Below are 23,910 nucleotides of genomic sequence, written 5' to 3' on the forward strand. Positions count from 1 at the left end.
ATCCGCCTGCTTCTACCTACCAAGTGCTGGGATTAAAGGCGTGCACCACCACTACACGATTTATATAATCTTAAAAACCAAACCAAACCAACCTGTCTTGACCTGGGCATGGTGGCACCTTTGATCCCAGTTCTGAAGGAGGCAGAGGCAAAAAGAGCTCTGGAGCTCCAGTCCAGACAAAAACTAAAATTAAAAGGTACTATTAGCTACAAATACAGCTTTTTGTTGTTTTTATTTCCCTGTGTAGCCTTGGCTATCCTGGACATGCTTTGTAGACCAGGCTGTCCTTGAACTCACAGCGATCCACCTACCTCTGCCTCCCAAGTGCTGGGATTAAAAGCATGTGCCACTGGCCAGCTTGTTGTGTTTTTTGAGACAGGGTTTCTTTGTGTAACAGAGCCCTGGTTGTCCTGGACTTTATATACCATGCTGGCCTCAAACTCACAGAAACTCACCTGCCTCTGCTTCCCAGAGTGCTGGGATTAGAGGCGTATGCCACCCTACCCAGCTTATAGCCTTTTGATGTAAACAATTGAGCCTGTATCTCCAAGAGACCTCATGAGCTCTGATCACTACTTATTCAATATGACAACTGCTGTGGATGTGAGATGTGTACAGGTCAGAGGCTAACCATGGATGCTCTTCAGGCATGATCAGTAGTCTAGAACTTACCAGGTAGGCCAGAGCCCTAAGCATCCAACTATCTCCACCTCCCCAGCACTAGGATTGCAAATGTCTGCCATCACACTGTTTTGTTTTTTGTTTTATTTTTAATATGGGTCTGTGGCTCAAACTCAGGTCCTTGTACTTGTGAGGCAAAGAAATTTTCTGACTGATTTACCTCCTAAGACACCATGCTGGGTTCTTTTATGAAAGTACTGGCATTCACCAAGCTAAGGAAGCCTAATATTTACTCATTTTGCTGGATTAAAGCAGTTTATACAGATTAAAATGGCACGCCACTACCTAGTGGAGCCATTTTGTTCAGTTTACAACTATAATTCAGGCATCCAATTGTTATCTATGGTTTATCTTTTTATTGTTTCTCCTTTTTATCAAAACCTGTCACAGTTGGGAACCCAGAGGAAGTAAAAAAAATTCCCACAAATATTTCTCCTGGTTCCTCAGTCCTCCCTCAACCCCCTTCCCAGGGCCTGAAAGCCATCCCTGGGTACACATGATCATCTCCCCACCCTCAGCCTTCTTCCCAGCAATAAATACAGGTGACCGTGATTCAGTGAAACCACAACTCATTTCTCTATCTTGAGTGTCCCAAGGGGACGAGAGGGGCCAAAAGAAGTTTAATGACCATCCCCCTCTTAATTGTGTGGAAGCTTCTCCCTCAAAGGATTGGAGAAACGCAGCAGCTCTGGAAAGAAACAGGGAAGAAAAGGTTGAGATAAGAAGGAAGAGTATTCTCCAGCAACTTCCATCTTGACCCGTTCGTCCCTCGTCAGGTAAGGGGTGGTCCCAGTGTATCAGTGGAACAGAAGAGGGGAGCCACAGAGAAGGAGGGAAAGGGTGGGCACTTTGGAAAGGAGAGACCAGGGAAGAAGAAAAGGAACCATAAAGTTCACTCTCCTCATCTTCTTCCAAGAAATGGCATCAACACACAAGAGGCAAGAATAGATATGGTCTGAGGGAAAGTCAGGGACCCTAAGGAAGGGAAAAAGAAAGACAAGAACCCTTGGGTCTTCACAAACGAGTGTGCTCCAGTTACAGCAACAGGACACTGGGAATGAGGGAGAAGGGCTTGGTAACACACAGAAGGAAAGACTAGGTCACAAGAATTCAGAGCCCTAGGCCAGCCCTATCATCCTGCCCAGATGTTGGCAGAATCTGGGTCTTGGAATCAGAATGGTGAAATCTAGGCAGGGTCAAACTCCAAGGCAAAAGAAAAGGTAAGTCAATACCACCACACCCTTCCTCCCAACTCAGAACAAGTCCCTTGGGTTATCGCAGATGAATGCTCCAGTCAGACGCTACGTTGACACCAGGTTTACGCAATATCAACACAGAGGTCTCAGGGTCATGTTGGAAGGATAGGCGACTTTCAGGGGATCCTGTGGAAGGAGGACAAGCACCAGTCAGCAATAGGCTTCTTCCCCACAGCAAGGTTCCAGCCCTGTCTCTTTCCTCAGGTTATAGGGCCAGATAGGGCCAGACCTATCACCAACCTTTAGTCTGGAGCACCACAGCTGCTGGCTTTCCAGCCCCCATTATGACCACTCGCTCAATCCAGACAGGTGTCTCAAAGTGGCCTTTGGGGTCTGCTGAACTGGAGGCAACAAAAGCAAATGCCATTGAAGAAATTGTCAGGAAGATTACCCAAAGTGAAGTCAGAAGATGACAAAAGCACCCCTGAAGCCCAGATCCATGCAAAGGGTACCCCATTACCTAGAGACAAGTGTGTTGCCAGAGAACGAAAACCGGCGCAGCAGGAACTCATGGCGAGTCTGGTAGTTAAAGGTGTGGCCATCATCTAGGAAGAGCTCTCCTTGGGCTGTACCCTGAGCAGAGAGAGAGGTGACAACTTGAGCTGACCCTTCACTCACATCCCAGGGACGGAGTCCCAGAACACAGACAGGTGGCTGAGGTAGCTCACCCACTGGAGACTCACCTGGGGGCTGAGAGCAACAAACAGAGTAATAGGATCATCCTTCATACAGTCTGAAGACCGCCGCACACGCATCCACCGAGGCACAATTGTCCCACCACGCTGGAACACAGGGATCTACGGCAGAAGTGCTGCAGTGAAGCACTACTTCTTTAGGCCTGTCAATATCTTTTGCTCCTGCCCTCTGGACCCCCAAAATTATACATTTCCTCTCCTTCTGGAGATGTACAAGCAAGCCGAGATAGCAGCTGGACAGGCATACTCACGCTGCTCAGGGTTACTGGCAGGTACAGGGTCTGGGGACCATGATGCTTCTGATAGCTTTGAATGTCATACCACACCTGTGGATGACAGGAAGATGCTGATCACTCAGTGCATAGTGATTCTACTTTTTGCTTCTTTGCCTACAACATTCTGCAACTCACCTCTCCTTGGCCAGGCAGATAGACCTGCACACCGTGGGCCCCAGCATCTGATACAGGGTGAATAAGGAGCGAATCCCCTAAAATGTACCAGAATCAAGCTGGGACTGAGGGCATTAGCTGCCAGTCTAGAGAGCAGTAAAGCACCTGCCTGTTACAAGTCCAGCCACAGTTACTCAAACATCCAACTCCAACCCCACACACACACATCCCACAAGTTCTTCTTAAGGCCAAGCCCAACCTACCACCTGTCCTCCCATTTCTCACCAAGCAGGAACTGATCCTCCATACTGAAGGTAGTCACATCCTGAGGATAATGTACCCAGAGAGGCCTACGAAGGAAGCAAGATGGGACAAGAAAACATTTATCTTCTCAGACAGAGATAAAAAACACTCCTCTACAAGCTAGCAATAAGAATTGCACTGGTGCCAGGCATGGTGGCGCACACCTTTAGTCCCAGCACTTGGGGGCGGGGGGGGGGGGGGGCAGAGGCAGGCAGATCACCTACCTCATCTCTAACTCCACTCCTCCACTACTGATCTCCTACCTCTCCGTGGCCTTCTCAAGCATATGACATGTAGCCGGCAAAGCCCTGCAGGCTCAGAGAAGTATCTTCTCTATTTGTAACACCGATCTCTCCCACCAGTTCCCTCCCCCCAAGGCCCACTGACTGTATTATGGCTTGTTTTACTTCAGAATTCTGGCACTTGCAGTCTCTTTTGCGTGGTCTGCTCTTGCTGGGGATCACAAGTGTCTGCCCCACTCATTGCTACCCCCTTTTACTTAGTTCTCTCAAATGACTTACCACGGCTGGGAGCTTTCCTCAGAGGCTCACTACCACTGTTCACTTCCTCCCATTAGTTTGCCCTGACTCTTTTTATTTTATTTTTTTTAATATTCTTATTTAATTTTAATTTATGTGTGTTAGTGTGAGGGTGTCAGATCTTGGAGTTAGAGACAGTTGTGAGCTGCCATGTGGGTGCTGGGACTTGAACCCGGGTCCTTTGGAAGAGCAGGCAGTGCTCTTAACCACTGAGCCATCTCTCCAGCCCTGCTGACTCTTTTTAAAACAGGACCTTGCTATATATAGTACAAGCTCTCTTGAACTTTAATTCCTCCTACCCCAGCCTCCTAAATTCAGGATTATAGACATATATCACGAGACCAGGCTTTTTTGTTTTTATTTTTTAATTATTGTTTTTAGGGGACGGATGGTCACATGCTACGCACTTGGTGGTCAGAAAACAACTTGCAACTTGTAGGAGTCAATTCTCTCCTTCCATCATGTTCTAGGGATTGAACTTAGTTCCCTACACTTGCTGGCAAGTGCTTTTAGCCATTGAGCCATTTCATTAGTCTGTTTCTTTTCTGGTGGCACTGGCACTGACTGAACCCATGGCCTTGTACATATTAGGCAAATACCTAACCGAAGTACATCCTCAGATGCCCCTTCCACATTCATATTAAAATCAGATCTTACAAACAAGGTCCTGGAATGGTAAAGAAAGAGGCCCAGAGATGCAAACCAGACCTCAGTATCTCCCAGCCACAGGCTGGGTGTGGTGGCGCACGCCTTTAATCCTAGTATTCAGGAGGCAGAAGCAGGTGGATCTCTGTGAGTTCGAGGCTAGCCTGGCCTACAAAGGGAGTCCAGGACAGCCAAGGCTACACAGAGAAACCCTATCTTGAAAAAGGGAAAAAAATTCTCCCAGCCACCTAGTCTGATTAAACATACACCCCACTGACTAACTTACCTCATGACGGGAAAACCTTCCTGATGAGCTTGATAGAAGAGGGTATACCAGAAGGGCAGCAAAGAGTATCGCTGGAACATGGCATCTCGGATTATATCTTGGTATTGAGATGCTAACAGCCACGGTTCTCGCCGCCCAGTGTCCAAGTGGGCATGAGACCGAAAGAATGGCTGGTAGGCACCCATTTGGTACCATCGCACGAGCAGCTCTGGCTCTGGGTTCTTGAAGAAGCCACCCACGTCGGCTTTGAGAGGAGAAAGAGCAGGTTATGAAAGGGCAAAGAAGAGGCACTGGCACCCATCCACTGAAATATTCTGTCCTTTTCCCATGCCCAGGCCCTATGACTTCATCCTAATCAAAACCCCAGATTTTACCCCCTCTTACCACCGCAGAAGGAAAGTCCCACCAGTGCCAAGCTGAGACACATAGGGATGGAGATCTTCAAATGATCCCATTCTGCAGTGTTGTCCCCTGTCCACACAGCTCCTGAGGAAGTCAAGAGGGAGGGAGGGAGCTCAACACAGAGAAAGCAGCTCCGCCTTTACACACGTCTTGTCTGACTGCCACATTTACTTGACAGTGTACAGGGTTAGGAAGTGAGCCACGGCCTTGTGTAATGCAGGCAGTGCTCCTCCTCCAGTGCTGACAGAACTCCCTTTACCCCTCAAAACACACAGCCAGAGAATGCCGCAGTGTGCAACTCTCTAGAGACACCATGGCTCTTCAGATCTGGCCTTCATACTTTTTTGCTGAAGCTGTTTTTTGCTTTTCCCCACCTTGAGACAGTCATACTGACTAGATCAGAGTAACCTAGACTACCCAGACAGACCTACAACTAAAGCCTTTCTGACTCAGCATCCTTAAGTGCTGGGATCAGGCACTTGGTCTCATGCACAGCTGCCAGAGTTCTATTCTCGAAGTCTTACCAAAGCGCTGGGAGCCTGAGAAGAAAGCCCTACTCAGGACAAAAGGACGTTCTATGCCACCAGAGCGCTGTATTAGCCCTTCAGCAGTTGCCATGTGCTAGGAAGAAAGACAAGAGAAAGAGTAAAGAGCAAACACCATCTGTCATCTGCTGAAAACTATTCTTCAGGTTTAAGCACTGTTCTCCCTCTGTCCACCACCCTTCCTCTCTTGGTCCCTTACCACATATAAGCCGTAGATGTTATGGACGTCCCGGTGCTCCCAGCCATCTTTATGCACAACATCCTTCAGCATGGTGACCTCCGGTCCATTGAACACAGATGGCTCGTTCATGTCATTCCAGACAAAAAGGTTAGGGGCTGAACCCTGAGAACACAGGCACCAAGTATGTATAGGAAAGAGAAGAGGAAGAAGATGAATGCAGTCAGAAAGAAAGCTTCTAGAAACCCAGAACCATGTATTTTTCAGGATTCTCCAAGATCTCCAAGTTCCCATGAAATGTTAAACGTCCAACAAAACCAATGGTATTGAACAGATAAGGCTTATTCAAGAAGGCAGAAAAGACCGAAGGCATAGGGACAGGTCCTTCATACCTCGTAACTGTCAAAGCTGAACATGCTAGCCCACCAGGCCCTCATCTTTGGATTAGTGAAGTCAGGGTAACTAGCTGAGCCTGAGACAGAAAAACAGCAACTGTCAATCCCAAAAGAGGCAAGAGCAAAACATAACAAACTATTTCTACCTCCTTGGCCCCCCAATCGTCCCCCATCACTTCTGGACCTGCCTACCTGGCCAGCACCATCCCTCGTAATCTGAGCCATCTCGAGTTTTAACATACAGCCCATGGTTTCGCAGCTCTTCGTGAACTCGGTATCCAGAGTCTACCTTGATGTGGGGGTCCACAATGGCCACCAGCTGGGGCAAAGAACAAGAGCAGAACTGATCAGGATACTGTGCCTCCTCAACCTCACTCTGAGAAGACCAAACACAGCTGCAGGACCCCCGTTACCTTCCGCTTCTTGGAAGCCAAGTGTTCAAGCATATTGAGGGGCTGAGGAAAGCGGGTGGGGTCCCAAGTGAAGTACCGCTTGCCATCAGCATGTTCAATGTCCAACCATATGACATCACAGGGCATGTTGTGATCATCAAAACCCTGATCCACTTCCAAAACATCAGCCTCATCCCGGTAGTTCCAGCGACTCTGGTGGTAGCCGAGGGAGAAGAGTGGGGGTAATGCCTGGGTCCCTGCAGGTTCATCAAAGGATAGAGTCACAGGGACTGAAGAAATGGCTCAGGGGTTAAGATCACTTGCTCTTCTAGAGGACCCAAGTTTGGGTTTATAGCACTAACATCAAGCAGCTCACAAGCACCTGTAATTTCAGCTCCAGGTGCCTCTTCTGGCCTCCAAGGAGACTCACATATACACAAGGCATGCACGTGCACACACAACAAAGAGGTTAGAAAAGAACAGTTACAGTGGAGGACCGGATTAACCCTGATTATGAAGCAGAGGGATACTAAAAGGGAGTAGGGTAGAAAAACAATTGGGCAGAGGATTTCTGAAAATGCACAAACCTATCTTCTCAAGAACAGGAAAAGGGGATTGTCGGCTGGCAGAAGTGAGACCATCACCTACCTGTGAGACTAGCATACTGCCGGAAGACATCTAAAACTGAAGGGCCAAGCATCAAGAAAACATCAATAATGCCACTCTCTGACATCCAACGGACGTCTGTCTGCGGAGTCTCCCCAGATCCCTGCAAGTAATCCAACATCTTTCCAAACAAGGTCTGTGAAAGATACAGAGGGAAGTCAGCATTTCATTACCAACTTGAGAAAAAAGCAACACCTTTCTCCTGAGAGCTCACACAGCTGGCTCCCAACACCTTACTGTGGTTTAAGAGTAAATTGTCAGGCTGGAGAAATGGCTCAGAGGTTAAGAGCACTGTCTTTTCTTCCAAAGGTCCTGAGTTAAGTTCCCAGTAACCACATGATGGCTCACAACCATCTATAATGAGATCTGGTGCCCTCTTCTGCTGTGCAGGCACACATGTAGGCAGAATACTGTGTAAATAATAAATAAATAAGTCTAAAAAAGAAGAAAAAAGAGTAAATTGTCATCTTCTCAATGAGGTTTTCATGGCCCACACATCACAGATTGCCTTGGTATTGCCTTTTACCACTCCTGAAGTCCTCTTGCCTTGTAACCCATTGATACTCTTCTTCTCTGAGACTGGGGACCCTCCCCTCCCTCCCTCTCCCCATCCCACCTCTCCCTCCCTCCCTCTCAAATTATTTACTTATGTATTTTATGTATATGAATGTTCTATTTGCATGAATGCCTGCATGACAGAAGAGGGCACTAGACAGAAGAGGGCACCAGATCCCATTAGAGATGGTTGTGAGCCACCATGTAGTTGCTGGGAATTGAACTCAGGACCTCTGAAAGAGCAGCCAGTGTTCTTAACCACTGACTGAGCCATCTCTCCAGGCCCAGAGATTAGGGACCTTTTCAATCTCAGTAAGCAACATAAACCCTGCACCCACAGTACTGGTACAGAATGGACAAATAACAAGTGAATCTTCTCAGGCCAGAGAGGCAACGACTGAAGACTGCCTCCCAAATAGGCTGTGCCACTAGTGTTCTCACACTCACATCCCAGCACCCGTCTTCAGACCCGACAGACTGTCATCACATCTCTCCCCATGCCATGCTCTCACCTTCCCAGCAGTGTTGGAGGATATATCAACCCATGTCTCAGCAGCATTAAGCCAGAAGATGCCCAAGTCTCGATGAGGGCTGTGTGCCAGGAGCACAGGCACAGACCCATAGAGAGCCATGGGGGTGTTCAGCTCATACTGGAACACATCCAAGTTGTACAGGCGGTACGGCTCCCCACCCCTGTGACAGACACACACAAACTCGGGCTAATGACTGGCCAGGTTGTGGCGTATGCAAATGCTACCCCACACACATAGCTAAGAGAGAAGAAAAGGTTTCCTCCTTAAAAATTTATAATTAAAAATAATTTTTTATAATCAAGAAAGGTAACCCAGTGTCAGGCATGGTGGCGCAGACACCTTTAATCCCAGCACTCGGGAAGTAGAGGCAGACCCTCTGTGAGTTAGAAGCCAGTCTGGTCTACAGAATGAGTCCAGAACAGCCAAGGGTACACAGAGAAACCCTGTGTGTGTGGGGGGGGGGGGGGACACAACAGGAAAAAATAAAGGTAACCCAACCCTTCAAGAAGACCATCAAGACAGGCGGATCTGGACCCAGGAGGCCTGCACAAACTGCTGTACCAACCAAGGACAACGCATGCAGAAAACCTAGACACCCTATTCACATCTAGCCAATGGACAGCACATTCTCCACCGTTGTGTAGAGAACAGGGACTGCCTCCAACACGAACTCTGGTGTCCTCTATTTGACCACTTTCCCTTGGAGGGGAGGCCTGATGACACTCAGAGGAAGGGGAAGCAGGCTACCAGGATGACAATTGATAGGCTGCGATCTATGGTGGGGGAGGAGGTCACAGGTCTAGGGGAGGGGAACAGGGTGAAAGAGGGAGGGGGGAAGGGGAAGATACAAGTGAGGGGATTAACAGTCAGGATGTAATCTGAATTAATTATTTTTTAAAAAGGTAAATCCGATACAGCAAAGGAATCGTGCGCATCTAGATATGCAACTGTATGAGCAAATTCCAAGCTCTGGCTGCCTCCATTCCCAACCCCATCCTGGCGTCACTATTAGACTCACTCGGTGACCTTCAGCCTCAGGCTGTCTGCATGCTCAGGGATCCCGTACACATGTTCCATCCCTGGCAGAGAGAAGTCCAAACCTATAGATGTGGGGCCTGAAAGAAAAGCAAAGGATGATTTTCAGAGCTTCGTCCTTGCAAGACGTCCCTGTGCCCCGCCTGCCCAGGGCTTCCCCAGCCCCTCACCATAAGGCTTGCTGTCAGAATGAGTTTTGAATGTCTCTTCCCACGTTCCTGGCTCATCTTTCTCAGCCTTCTCCTGGATCTCCTCTGGCTGTAAGAAAAGTGAATTGATACCCAATCATACACCAAATTGTCTTTTCTCATGTTCCAAATCTCATCCTTTAGAATAGGACTAGGCTCAATTTTCTTGTGAATCTTTCCCCACCCTCTCAGTCAGCCCTATACCCGGCTCCAACCTCCCACCACTTCAGCTTGCCTTGTCATCATCCCCAGGCGTCGCCTCGGGCTGGGCTCCATTGCCTTCAGCTGGGTCTTTTGATTCTTGCCTGGAAGGTAGGAGAGCTGTCTGCTCCAATCCAGAGGGGGCAGGGACGAGGGGCTAATGGAAGGAGGGGTGAGGGAATAGAGAGCCAAGGGTCCAAAGGAATGAAAGCACTGAAGGAAGGGACTGAATGTTAAAGCTTAGGAAGGGACCCCAATGAGCAAGGACGGGGAAAAAACTGGCAGAGGAAAATGAGTAAATGCCAGCAGGAAGTGCTTTCTATACACAGGCCTCCATCAGTAGCCTCTGTTGGTATCTAGAAGTGACAAGCAGGGTGGTCCAGTGGCCTGGGTTCTAAGTGCCAGTCCTGGCTCTACTGCCTTGATAGAGAAAAACTTGACCTTTCCTGATCAGGCTTTACAAGGACAAGTTGGTCAGACCATAAAAAGCCTCTACAGAGACACTCTGGGACTTCAAAAGATTTTGCCAAAGAATGCTTCTCAAACGTGGCTGGCAAACAGTTCTCTCCAGGGTCTAAAATGTACTTCAAGTGAGAGCCAGGAACCCCAACGAAATGAAGCGTCCATCCACATCTTAGCAAAGCAGTAAGCTTCCTATTATATTCCTTAAGGGCTTCCAGCACTCATCTTCCTCGCAAAGGGCTCCCAGCCTGGGAACAGCAAACAAGGACCCAAACACCAAGAGTGGGGAAGGACAGATGCTGAGGGGAAGGAATGGGAGGGTCTGCGGAAACCTCCCTGGAGGGCCAGAGTGAGGGGTGGGCGCGGGAAGAGGAACAGATACAGTACCAGAGGCCATGGATTTACCTAGAGAAAAGGTTCTTGATCTTATCCCACATGCTACCGAGCGTGAGACTAACTTTATCCGAGAAACTGGGGCAGGAGGAGATGAGGAGGGAGGGGAAGGAGGCACAAAACCAACACAAAAACAGAAACATAAAAGTGAGTTTCAGTAGACAAACTTCCAGAGATGGGGGGAAAAAGAAACCAAAAATAAATAAATGAATAAATCAATAGGAAGAAAATAAACTAGGGGGTGTGATGATGGGGGAAGGGAAAGCAAGAGCGGATCTAGGCAGACCTCCCAGAGGAGGTGCCCCGTGTGCAGCTCAGGGACAAATGCAACTGCCTCCTGACCTGTACAAGAGAGAGAAATCTGCAACCCAGATCTGGCTTCTTTTTTTTTTTTTTTAATTGACCTCTGACAGTCAGTGTCTCCCACCCTCCTGCCCCTATCCAGATACCCTGCACCCAGCCTCTTTCCAAGCCTTTCTAGGCAGCAGCAAGGTAAGTTCCCTTATGTCCCCACCCTGTACTCACGGGACCCTGGGGGCCCTCTGGTGCTCAAAAGCCATAAGTCCTCGGGCATTGACACTGAGCAGGAGGCTGCGGTCCTCTAGCAGATCAAGGCGGAATGGCCGTGCTGTCAAAATGACTTTGTATGGGCCCTCAGCCACTGTTAGCTCCACACTGTTGTCATCACGGCCAGAGATTGAAAGCCTGGAAAAGAGATGAAAATGGATGCATGGCTAGGCAAAGGCCAAGAGACCTGCTACAGTTAACAGTTCACAGAGAAACAAACTCACTAAAGCCTTTTTCTGTTTAAACGTTTTGGCAGATTGGCAAGATGGCCCAGCAGGTAAGGATGCACACTGCGAAACCTAATGATCTGAACAGAGTTCCAAAGACCTACACTGTGGAAGGAAAAGAACTGATCCCCCAAGTTGTCCTCTGACCTCTACATGCACGCTGTGGTGTACGTACATCCACACATATATACACATATACACAGAAAAATAAATACACATAATAAAATTTCACTTTTGTTTTCTTGGCTTTTCGAGACAGAGACGGTCTCTCTATGTAGCCTTGGCTGTCCTGAACTTGCTTTGTAAAGCAGACTGGCCTCAAACTCCCAGCACTCGGGAGGCAGAGGCAGGCGGATCGCTGTGAGTTCGAGGCCAGGCTGGTCTACAAAGCGAGTCTAGGACAGCCAAGGCTACACAGAGAAACCCTGTCTTTAAAAAAAAAAAAAAAAAAAAAAAGGCTAACGAGACAAGCAAAATTCTTGCAAAAGGACCTGACTTCAATCCTGAGAAGCTACATAAAAATGCTGGATAGTGGTGGCTGGGCAGTGGTGGCACACGCCTTTAATGCCAGCACTTGGGAGGCAGAGGCAGGCGGATCCACTGTGAGTTTGAGACCAGCCTGCTTTACAAAGCGAGTTCAGGACAGCCAAGGCTACACAGAGAAACTCTGTCTCGAAAAACAAAAATCAAAACAAAATGCTGGAGATGGTGGGGCATGCTTGTACTCTCACAGCCAGAAAGGCAGGTTACCCAGCCAGCCTGAGCTACTTACTAAATCCCAAGCTAGTGAGAGACCTTATCACAAAAAAAAATATAAAAAGTAAAAAAATTTTTAAAAGGGGACACATCCTAAGAAACACCACCTCGGGCTGTACTCTAGTCATCACATGCACATGTACGTGTGTGCGCGCACACACACACGCGCACACACTCTCACATGCACACACAAGTAGAGCTGGAGGGATGGCTCATCAGTTAGCGCACACTGCTTTGCAGAGGGCTTGAACCCATTTCAGGCAGCTCACAACTCCTCTAGCTGCACCACCAGGGAGCCTCCTGCCTCCCAGGGCAGCCACACCCACACACACCCATGTGCCAGTAGTTCTCAATCTGTGACCCCTTTATAGGGGTCTCCTTAGACCATTAGAAAACACAGATACTTACATTACAATTCACAACAGTAGCAAAATTACAGTTATGAAGATGCAACAAAAACAATTTTTTGGTTGGAGGCCACCACAACATGAGGAACTGTATAAAAGGGTTGCAGCATTAGGAAGGTTGAGAAACACTGCCACACTACAGACACACAGGAACACAATCAATAAATAAGTAAATAGATAAGAAAACAAATTTTTAGGGACCTATTAGAAGTACACACACCTCCACAATAGGCCACTAGGGTCAAGGAACAGGATTTAAAACAGGGAAAAAAAAAATGGGGCTGGAGAAGATGGCTCAGAGATTAAGAGGACTGGCTGTTCTTCCAAAGGTCCTGAGTTCAATTCCCAGCAACCACGTGGTGGATCACAACCACAAATAATGAGATCTGGTGCCCTCTTCTGTCGTGCAGACATACATGCAGGTAGAACACTGTATACATAATAAATAAGTAAATCTTTTAAAAATAAATAAATCTTTTTTAAAAATAGATAAATAAATAAATAAAACAGAAGAAAAATATCTTAGCTGCATGGCGAGGTGACCCACACCTGTAAGCCCAGCACTCAGGGAGGTAGAGGAAGGCAGATCGCTATTTGGAGTTCAAGGCCAGCCTGGTCTATAAAACAGGGCTAGGACAGCCAAATCTACACAGAGAAACCCTGTCTGAAAAAACAACAAAACGAAATGTAAATAGGAAAAGGCAAAAAATAAATAAATAAAATATTAGCATGCATTAACTGTAGAAATGTCATTATGGCATTTCCATACAAGCATATGCATTCTTTGTCAGGTGTAGTAGTGTACACCTTTAATCCAGAGTCAGGCAGATCTCAGAGTTTGAAGCGGCCTGGTTTACACAGTGACAGACAGCTTCATAGTTAGACCTTGCCTAAAAAAATTTAAAAAAAAAAAAAAAACTTTTCAGGAGCTGGAGAGATGGCTCAGAGGTTAGTTCAGCCTGTTCTTCCAAAGGTCCTGAGTTCAATTCCCAACCACATGGTGGCTCACAACGATCAATAAGGTGATCTAGTGCCCTCCTCTGGCGTGAAGGCACACATGTGAGCAGAATGCTGTATAAAAAAATAAATAAATCTTTTTTTTTTTTTTTTTTAAAAAGGAAGAAAGAAAAAAGAAACACTTTTCTGAGAGGTAAACAAAAATTTTCTTTTTCTCCTTGGTTGATGTTTATGTCTTTGTTCAATTTATAAAAAAGGGTTTCAGTAGGGCATGATGGCAGACTCCTTTAATCCCAGCACTTGGAAGGCAGAGGCAGGTGGATCTTTGTTGAGTTCAAGGCCAGCCTGGTCTACAAAGAGAGTTCCAGGATAGCCAGGGCTACACAGAGAAACCCTATCTTCAAAAGCCAACCCCCCCCCCCCAAAAAAAGGGTGGTTTCACTTTATATCCTAGGCTGCCTTCTAATATCTGGGGTAAAGAGATTCTCCTACCTCAGCCTCTCAAGTAGGTGAGGTGTTAGATGCCAAGCACCATCCATATCTAGATGAGATGGTTGCTGACTGAACCCAGACCTCACGCATGCTGCACAAGTGTTCCACCACTGAGCCATATCCCCAGCCCAAGAGACACTGTTTAAACAAAGCGGTATGTACTAACATCGCAAGGTAGAAAACTGACAGATATTTTAATCTGACAATGTTAACTAAAAATCTATATTTTAGACCCAAAAGATACCTTTAGGGTCATCAAGAAATTCAAACTGTGACAAACTGTGTCAGTCCAGAATTATCTAGACACCATACACATCTGAATACTGCATGGTGTCTTGGCTCCAGAGCAGAAAAAGTATTCAGGCAAACACTAAGGAAAACTAAATAAATACGGGCTGTGGCTAATAGTGCAATGCCACCAACCCATTAGAGAAGACAAACGAATTACAGTAAAGTTAGCAAGTGCACAAACTGTGCATAAGGTACAAAGGAAATCATTCCTTCAACTTCCCTAGGAAACTAGCAGGACTGTAAAGACAAAGTGTGTGTGCGTGTGTGCTGGTGGAGACTGAAACTCGAGCCTTGTACACGGTAAGCAAGTGTTTTACTGCAGAGCTAAAAGCTCCCCAGCCCACTACAGCACAGGCCTAGCAAAGGGCTCTATAACTGAGTTGCATCCTTAATCCCAAATTGCTGCTGTTTTTCCTTTAATGACACTTAGTAAATTAAAAGGTTACAACCTGGGAAAAAATACCCACAATATGTAAGTGAAAGGAAATAAAACAGAGGCAGAAAAAGAAGCTGGAAAGACTGGAAGACGAGACACTAGTCAGTCAACTATTTCTCCAGCACTAGAAAGTAAGGTACCACAAAGACTCATTAGAAAGGAGAAAGGGCAATCAGTAAAAATTTACCGGGCTGTCGGGGGATCAGCCACTAAGACATCTGGCACCCGGTACCGAGGCCGCCGGGGCTCTAGCTCATCAATCCTGACCCGAGTCATGTTCCTCTGAAGGCCCTGGAGCTCCAGCACAAGCAACACCTGCAGAAACAGAAACCTGATAATGGAGAAACAAAACAGACCACACCATACAAGTCCCTCTGAACCCTTTCTCTCGGAGATGTTTATTCACAGCCCTTTGCCTAGTATTTTGATTCAAAACCAATAAGTATATATGTATATATTTTTTACTCTATTCACTTCCTACATCTGAGTGTTTTGCCTACATGTATATATGTGCATCGTGTGTGCTTAGAGCCCACAGATGTCTAAAGGCCATGGTCCTTCGAATGAGAGTTGTGGATATTTTGTGAGCCACCATGTGGGTGCTGGGAACCAAATCAGGGTCCTTTTAAGAACAAGAGGTGAGGGGCTGGAGAGATGGCTCAGAGGTTAAGAGCACTGGCTGCTCTTCACAAGGTTCTGAGTTCAATTCCCAACAACCACATGGTGGTTCACAACCATCTATAGTGAGATCTAGTGCCCTCTTTAGGTCTGCAGGTATATAGGCAAGCAGAGCACTGTGTACATAATAATAAATAAATAAATCTTTAAAGAAAAAGAAATAAAAGAACAAGAGGTAAGGCCGGGCATGGTGGCCCACACCTTTAATACAGACGCAGGCAGATCGCTGTGAGTTCGAGGCCAGCCTGGACTACAAAGCGAGTCTAGGATAGCCAAGACTACACAGAGAAACCCTGTCTTGGAAAAAAAAAAAAAAAAAAAAGACCAAGAGGTGAGAGCCAGGTACAGTAATGCATGCCTTTAATTTCAGCACTTAGGAGGCAGAGGCAGGCGTTACCTCTGAATTGTTGGCCAGCCTGGTTTACAGAGTGCATTTCAGGACAGCCAGGCCTACACAAATAAAACCTCTGGGGTATTGGGAGGGACCAGGGCTGGAGAGGTGGGTCAGTGGTTAAGGGCACTGACTTTTCTTCCAGATGACCTAGATTCAAATCCCAGCACCCTCTGCAGTTCACAACTGTCTGTAACTCCAAGATCTGACACCCTCACATAAATATACATGCAGGCAAAACACCAATACATGTTAAGATAAAGGTAAATAAATTACAATGATACACACACACACACACACACACACACACACACACACAGCAAGAGGTTCTCTAAATTGCTCAGTTCTATCCCCAGCTCCCTTCATTTGCTTTTTTTTGGGGGGGGGGGGTTTGAGACAGGGTTTCTCTGTGTAGCCTTGGCTGTCCTGGACTCGCTTTGTAGACCAGGCTGGCCTCGAACTCACAGTGATCCGCCTGCCTCTGTCTCCCGAGTGCTGGGATTAAAGGCGTGAGCCACCACGCCCGGCTCTCTTCATTTGCTTTTAGGAAAAGATCTCACCATGTAGCCCAAGCTGGCCTGGAAGTCACACCTCTGGGGACTGCAGCTGTGCGCCACCATGCCTGCTAGCTTTTTGAAATGGGTTCTCATGTACTGCATGCTGGTTTTGAACTTACTATGCAACTGCCTGGTGTTGTCCTTACACTCCTGACCCTGCTGCCTCTCTGTCTCCAAGTGTGGAGATTACAGACATGCTCCACCACACTCAACTCCAGTTTCTTACACATATGGGTTGCAACCCAGATGACACTGTGGGAGTCATGAAAAAAAACTGACAAAGTGGTTTCTCAATATGTAATGGAAAAAATTAATTCAGAGTTAAACATGTCGAGTGGGAATGCAGCGCAGGTGGTAGAGTACTTGCCTAGTTCAAGATTAGCACAACATAAGACCTGCTGTGGTGCACACGCTTGTAAGTCCAAAACTCAGGCAACGAAAACAGGAAGATCAGAAATTCAAGGTTGCTCTTGGCTACAAAGCCAGTATGACCTAGTCTCAAGTCAGACTCACAACCAACCTAAGGTTTTCCAATCTCTGCTCATTTTGTAGCCCTCAACTTGACTGAAGACTGGGTTCTCAACACACAATATACACTCTGTGCTTCACAAACACCACAGCACCTGAAGCCAACGAGACCTCCCTGAAGCTCAGACTTGAGACTACTGTGTTATTAACTGTGGTGTTTTTAACTATACGCAGAGTTTTCTGCATTAACAAAAATATGACAGTGGTGGAGGCACCACAGAGAGAGATAGATTTCTGAATTCGAGGTCAGCCTACAAAGGGAGTCCAGAACAGCCAAGGCTACACAGAGAAACCCTGTCGGGGGTGGGGGTGGAGGTAGGGGATGGGGGAAACCACAGTAAAATTATATGTGTATCACAGAACTATTGTAAAATCAATTTATGGTCTACTTAAATGTTTGATTTGTGTGTATACACACAACTAATATATCCCTCCTCCTCCTCCTCCTCCTTCTCTCTCTCTCCTCCCTCCCTCCCTCCCTCCCTCCCCCCCCCCCTCTCTCTCATAAAAATTTCTTGCACCAGGGTGTCAAACACCTTTAATCCCAGCACTCAGGAGGCAGAAGCAGGCAGATCTTTGTGAGTTCAAGGTCAGCCTGGTCTACAAAGAGTCTAGGACAGCCAAGGCTGTTACACAGAGAAACCCTGTCTCCAAAAAAAAAAATCTTGCAAAAAATAATTTTTTTTTTAATTGCAAACAAAAGAAGTTTACGAAGCCAAGAACCTTTAACAGATTTCTTTAAAAGTAAAGGTCTCAGGGTAAAGAGATAGTTCAAACATTAAAAGAGCACTGGCTGTGGGGCTGGAGAGATGGCTCAGTGGTTAAGAGTGCTGCCTGCGAGCCGGGCGTGGTGGCGCACGCCTTTAATCCCAGCACTCGGGAGGCAGAGGCAGGTGGATCGATGTGAGTTCGAGGCCAGCCTGGTCTACAAAGCGAGTCCAGGTCAGCCAAGGCTACACAGAGAAACCCTGTCTCAAACCCCCCCCCCCCAAAAAAAGAATGCTGCCTGCTCTTCCAGGGGTCCTGAGTTCAATTCCCAGCAACCACATATTGGCTCACAACCATCTATGTGATCTGATGCCCTCTTCTGAAGATAAAGCATTCATACACAATAAATAAATAAATATTTTTTAAAAAAAAAAAAAGAGCACTAGGTGCTCTTCCAAAGGACCTGGGTTCTGATTCCCAGTGCCCACATGCCAGTAGATCCAGCACACTCTTCTGGCATGCACGGGCACTGCACACACATATACATGATGGCCAACTACTCATACATACATAAAAAAAGTCTCAAGATCAGCCTGATACAAGATGTTGGTTACAAATTACCACCCATTTCCCCATTCCTACCACTCTTTCTTGTCTTGCCTGACCTTGGTGACTTCATGGACCAGATGGACTGTGAGAGCATCAGGACCAAGCTGCAGGGTGTCCAGCAAGGCACGGTAAGGAGAGAGGCCTGGCCGAATGCTTCGCTGTCGTCTGCCGAATCCAACAGTTGGGAAGTAAGGTTAGAGGACATCTCAATATCCTTCCGTCCCTCTGCTCACCACTGTCCTTCTTGCACTACCCCACACACCTCCCCAGAAACATACTTGCAAAAGGAACTCTCATCACAGGTCTTAAAGTTGCTTCTGTCCACAGCAAGGGCAATCCCCAAACAGACACCTAAGCATGCCGGGACCAAGCTTAACCAAGACCTGTAGAAAAAGACAAGGAGAGAACATAAACACTTTGGTCAGCAAAGGCCTCACCTTCTTGACATAACTGTAAAAGGCAGCTTATGAAAAGCAATTCCATTAAATAGGAAGAAAAGCAGAATAGAACAAGGATAAAGTCAGCGCTGAGTCGAACATGGTGGCGCACGCCTTGAATCCCAGAGCTCAGGAGGCAGAGGTAGGTGGATCTCTGAGTCTGAGGCCAGTCTGGATTACAGAGCTAGTTCCAGGACAGCCAGGACTACACAATGAGATCCTGTCTCAAAGAAAAAAAATGTATTAAGGTTTATTTATTTACTTTATGTATATGAGTGCTCTATCTGTATGTACATCTCCATGTCAGCAGAGGGCATCAGATCACGTTATATATGGTTGTGAGGCACCAGGTAGTTGCTGGGAATTGATCTCAGGACTTCTGGAAGAGCAGGCAATGCTATCAACCACTGAGCCATCTCTTCCGCTCCCAAAGAAAAGTTTTTAAAAGAAAAAAAAGCCTTTAATTACAATACTCGGGAGGCAGTGGCATGTGGATCTCTGTGAGTTCAAGGCCAGCCTGGTCTACAAATCGAGTCTAGGACATCCAGGACTACAAGAAAAACCCTGTCTCGAAAAGCCAACAAAAAAGAAAAAGCAAAGTTAGTCCTGAAGGGATGGTTCGTTCACTGTCCCTTCAGAAGGCAGAGACAGTGGACAAGGCATGCACGGCCTTCAGGGGCTGAGTGTTGACTGCAGTTACATCAGCCTCTCAGAGGGAAGGAGCAGGGACAACCAATCCCAGAGGTAAGGGCGGCACCCTGTGTGCACTTCAGAACAACAAAGCAGCCTGCGCCTTCCAGGGATGAGGCAGCACGTGGAGCTGCGCTGCCGGGCACAGCCGCCTCAGCCTCCCTGGAGCACTGGCCGTCCAGCCCCTCGGATGCAGTTCTGCAACTTCAAAACAAGCCCCATGCCTCTCTGTAAAGAGTGACAGCTGGAAAGCATACTGCGCCCTCATGAACTCACGGGCCTACCTAATCATGTCCTGAGCTTTCAAACGACTGTACTTTTAAAAGAATCAATACCCTACTATCATCTTCAGAGGCTGATTTAATTGGCCTAAAAGACTGATTAAGCTCCCTATGTATGGTGCATGCAGTATACCATTCCAGGGCAGGGTTAGGAATCACCTGAGCACAGGAGATTAATCTCAACACCTATTTTAAAAAGCATAATGCATAAATCACTATCCCCTAACACTAATGAGTAACCAGGACTCAAAACTACTTCACATGCATTTACTTTCCCCCTTTCTTTTACCCCTCCTCTTCTTCCTCCTCCTTCCTGGCTTTTTAAGACAGGGTTTCTCTGTGTAGCCCTGGCTGGCCTCAAACTCACAGAGATCCACCTGCCTCTGCCTTCCGAGTACTGGAATTAAAGGCCTATGCCACCACACCCAGCTCCACTGTTTTTCTTAGTCAATGTTAGGTTGAGGGTATTTTTTCCAGACAGGAAAATTGAGGCATAAAATGGTCAATCACCAGGCCGGGCGTGGTGGCGCACACCTTTAATCCCAGCACTTGGGAGACAGAGACAGGCAGATCTCTATGAGTTCCAGGCCAGACTGGTCTACAAAGCGACTCCAGGATAGTTAAGGCTACACAGAGAAACCCTGTCTCAAAAAAACAACAAAACAAAACAAAACAAAACAAAAATGGTCAATCACCTAGGATTTTTGAACAGCTACTAAGGGGTGGAAATGGCCTTGACCTCAGCCCTGGCTAACTAAGACCATATTTCTACAGACTACATAGTACAATACACTAGTGGTTACCAAAAGAGAGCAGACCTACTTCACTGAAAAGCCTCACATCAAGTTTACCACAAATTGTGACTAAGAAATATGCTATCAAATCATGGACTATGGACTAGTAGCCTCATTTAAATAAATTAGTTTGGGGCTAGAGAGACAGCTTGGTGGCTGAGAGCACTGGCTGCTCTTCTAAAGGGCCTGGGTTTGGTTCCTTGCACCCACATAACAAACAGTTCACAACCTATAACTTGTTTCAGAGGATCCAACACCCTCTTCTGGCATCAGACATACACATGGGGCACAGAAATGCAAATAGGCAAAAAAAAAAACCCACAAAGAATGATAATAACACTTGCTAGTATGAAGGGTATTTTCACCCACTAAATGAATCCTAAATAAGAACGCTCAGATTTAGCATCTACTAATACATAGCCAGACAAAGGCAAAGACAGTGGCAGGAAGATCTTTGAGTTTGAGACCAACCTGACCTACAGAGCAAGTTCCAGGACTGCCGGGATTACACAGAGAAACCTGTCTCAGAAAAGGAAGCGGGGGAGGGGGAATGAATGAACCAAATAGCCCTGCCAAGTGTGGTGGAACAGACCTATAAGCCCAGTTCATGGGAGGCAGAAATAGGAAGACGGGAACCCTCAGCTACGTAGTAAGTTTGAAGCTAGCCTGGGCTATGTAAAACTCTGTGTTGAAAATAAAAGAAACACTTGCTATGAGCATTAAACAAACACTACCCAACCCTGGACCAGGAGACTTATTTATTAGGTTTTCGCAGTGTTGAGAACTGAACTACTCAGGGTCTCACTCGTGCTAGGGAAACATTCAGCTACATCCCCAGCCTCTAGCATCAACCTTTGAACAAGTTCTTCCGTGACTATGATGTCAGCAATACAGGAGCACGCTCAGAAGTGCCCACGGGGGTACAGGGACTCACAGGACGGCTTAGTAGATAAGAGCACCTGTGGCCAAGTGTGACGACCTGCGCTTGATTATCCAGGACCCACATGGTGGGAAGGAGAGAATCAACTCATTCCATACATGTACAGAGGTAAACACGCGGGGCTAGAGAGATGGCTCAGTGGTTAAGAGCAATGCCTGCTCTTCCAAAGGACCCGGGTTCAATTCCCAGCACCCCACATGGCAGTTCACAACTGTCTGTAACTCCAAGACCTGACACTTTCACACCAATGCACATAGATTAAAAAACTAAATAAAATATTGAAAAAAAAAACAGAGGTAAACACGCATACATATGCACACTACACACACAGGGGAAATAAATGTAAAAACAACAACAAAAAAAAACTCATTTAAAATGAGGGGAAGGCCGGCCGGGATGGTGCATGCCTTTAATCCCAGCACTAGGGAGGCAGAGGCAGGTGGATCACTGTGAGTTTGAGGCCAGCCTGGTCTACAAAGTGAGTCCAGGACAGCCAAGGGTACACAGAGAAACCCTGTCTCAAAAAACCAAAAATAAATAAAATAAAATAAGGGGGAGTAGCGAGGTGTGGTGGCTCATGCCTGTAATCCCAGCACTCTGGGAGGCAAAGGCAGGCAGATTTCTGTGAGTTTGAGGCCAGCCTGGTCTACAAAGCAAGTCCAAAAGAGCCAAGGCTACGCAGAGAAACTCTGTCTCAGAGAGAGAGAGAGAGAGAGAGAGAGAGAGAGAGAGAGAGAGAGAAGGGGAGGCAGGCACAGTGGTGCACACCTTTAATCCCAGCACCTGGAGGCAGAGGCCAAACCTGATCTACAGAGTAAGTTCCTAGACTGCCTAGATTGGCAAGACCCTGTTTCAAAAAAATAAATGAATAAAAAGGAGGTGGGGCAAGGCAACACGGAAGACATCATTCTCAAGCAATGAAAGCAAAACAGGGCCTATCATAAAGCCTACAGATCTACTTGGAAGTTAAAGAAAATTACCATCGAGTGAGGTGAATGCCTTGCACTCACCAGGCCCTATTTGATCCTCAGAAATAACCAAAAGAATTTTTTAGAGGGGATGAGGTAGCAAAGAGCGTTCCCTAGAAGCAGAAAATTCTGGAAGGCTAGCAGCCACCAGTAGTGAAAAAAACCTAGCTAGGAAAGTGAGAAAACACTACAAACTAGCGCACTAGGCTGAGGAGGGGTCAATACCAGTAAAACAAGCTGCAGAAATGCTACTAGAAAAACCTAACCATATGCATATATCCAGCCCCAGTCCTAAGGAGTGGCTGCACCAGGAACCATGCGCCCACCGACTCCAAGTAGTAGTGAGCGGTTTAGTAGTTAAATACCCCCTGAAACCCAATCTTCAAGTCTATGAAATGGGTTTGGAGAGATGTCAGTTAGGATATGATTTCTGAAAGATATTTTCAGCTTTGACTTGTTGGCTCTAGGAATTCAGGGATGCCTTAAGCACCCCGAACAAAAGGTGTTCACCCGCTAAAAGCCAAGAATGAACTTTAGGGTACGTCACACCTGTTTATTGGAGAAGAATTCGGTATATGATTCACCTCTTCACATTGCTGCTGACAATACACGTCTCTCCCAACCCTTTACATCCGTTAGGTGTTCCACGCTGTGCGGCGCTGATGTGTTTCCAAGCCTTTTTAAAGGTTCTAGAAAAACTCCAGGGCGCAGACCAAACCATTCGATACATGTTGTGTTTGAGCAACATTATCCATGCAGACTGTGAACTTACTTACTGCATCCTGCCCCAGCCAAGGCAGCAAAGGAACATTAATGAAACTGGCCAGGGCTGGTGCAAAGGGCAGGAAAGACGGTAACACAGGACGACCTGCCCATCGCAGTGCTTCCAGCCTGAAAGAGGAGCAGTGTGGCAACAGGCTGACTTATCACCGGCTGCGATGCATTTCGCCCCCCACCTGCCTCGATGGCCCTGCGCACTGCAGGAAGGAGGCGAAAGCATTGACCACCGCTAGCCGCCAAAGGAGAAGGGGCGGCTGGGAGAGGCCAAGGCGCAAGAGACCACCCAACTTCTGCCTTTCTAAGCCACCCGGCGAGATCCAGGAGCCCCACAGACAAGGGCCGCGGCGACTCGTGAATCTGCCGCTGGGAGGCTGAAGCCCGAGGCCGCCACCACGGGGACAAAGAGCCCTGCGAGGCCAGGAGTAGTAGGGTGACGAGAAGGTATACAGAAAGAAGCAATATGGGGCTCGGGGGATCTAGGGGCGTCCAGGCACGCCCCCGGGTTCCGGGCTCCTCACCGCCTCCTACGCGCCGCCACTGCCGCTACCGCCGCCATCTTGTACCCGGTTTGCTCCTTGACCCGAACCTACCCGCCCCTGCGCACGTTGAGCCACGTACCCTGGCGCCCGCCCCTTCCGGCCTTCGGATTGGCCCGTCCAGAGCGCGGCCGGACGTGT

General features: G+C 47.3%; 1 protein-coding gene across 2 annotated transcripts; it reads right to left on the bottom strand.

Annotated features, from left to right (window-relative positions):
* Positions 1 to 1,014: 1,014 nt before the first annotated feature.
* GANAB (glucosidase II alpha subunit) lies at positions 1,015 to 23,874 on the bottom strand. 2 transcript variants are annotated; one of them, XM_084773086.1, is made up of 25 exons: positions 23,752 to 23,874; positions 18,622 to 18,726; positions 18,400 to 18,508; positions 15,060 to 15,187; positions 11,265 to 11,444; positions 10,752 to 10,817; positions 9,919 to 9,988; positions 9,666 to 9,753; positions 9,479 to 9,575; positions 8,440 to 8,620; positions 7,355 to 7,508; positions 6,728 to 6,963; positions 6,507 to 6,633; positions 6,312 to 6,391; positions 5,941 to 6,084; positions 5,721 to 5,817; positions 5,179 to 5,280; positions 4,795 to 5,038; positions 3,307 to 3,371; positions 3,043 to 3,119; positions 2,884 to 2,958; positions 2,621 to 2,734; positions 2,398 to 2,510; positions 2,178 to 2,278; positions 1,015 to 2,063 (listed from the first exon to the last, which is right to left on the bottom strand). In XM_084773086.1, the coding sequence occupies exons 1-25, from the start codon at positions 23,787 to 23,789 to the stop codon at positions 1,954 to 1,956; spliced, it is 2,901 nt and encodes a 966-aa protein (XP_084629212.1). In that variant the 5' UTR covers positions 23,790 to 23,874; the 3' UTR covers positions 1,015 to 1,953. The 2 variants fall into 2 exon arrangements, with proteins under 2 accessions (XP_084629212.1, XP_084629213.1); XM_084773087.1 differs by lacking the exon at positions 10,752 to 10,817.
* Positions 23,875 to 23,910: the final 36 nt, after the last annotated feature.

Source organism: Acomys minous (assembly GCF_964271855.1).
Source record: "Acomys minous genome assembly, chromosome: 2".
Taxonomy (NCBI): domain Eukaryota; kingdom Metazoa; phylum Chordata; class Mammalia; order Rodentia; family Muridae; genus Acomys; species Acomys minous.

Bases quoted from the DNA above. Each gene is read 5' to 3' on its own strand.
- GANAB (XM_084773086.1), bottom strand. From the start codon at position 23,789: ATGGCGGCGGTAGCGGCAGTGGCGGCGCGTAGGAGGCG. The intron at 3,372-4,794 runs GTAAGTTAGTCA...CTTCCTTCGTAG, and splicing joins GAAGGTTTTCCCGTCATGAG to GCCTCTCTGGGTACATTATC. The intron at 3,120-3,306 runs GTGAGAAATGGG...GGTACATTTTAG, and splicing joins GGAGGATCAGTTCCTGCTTG to GGGATTCGCTCCTTATTCAC.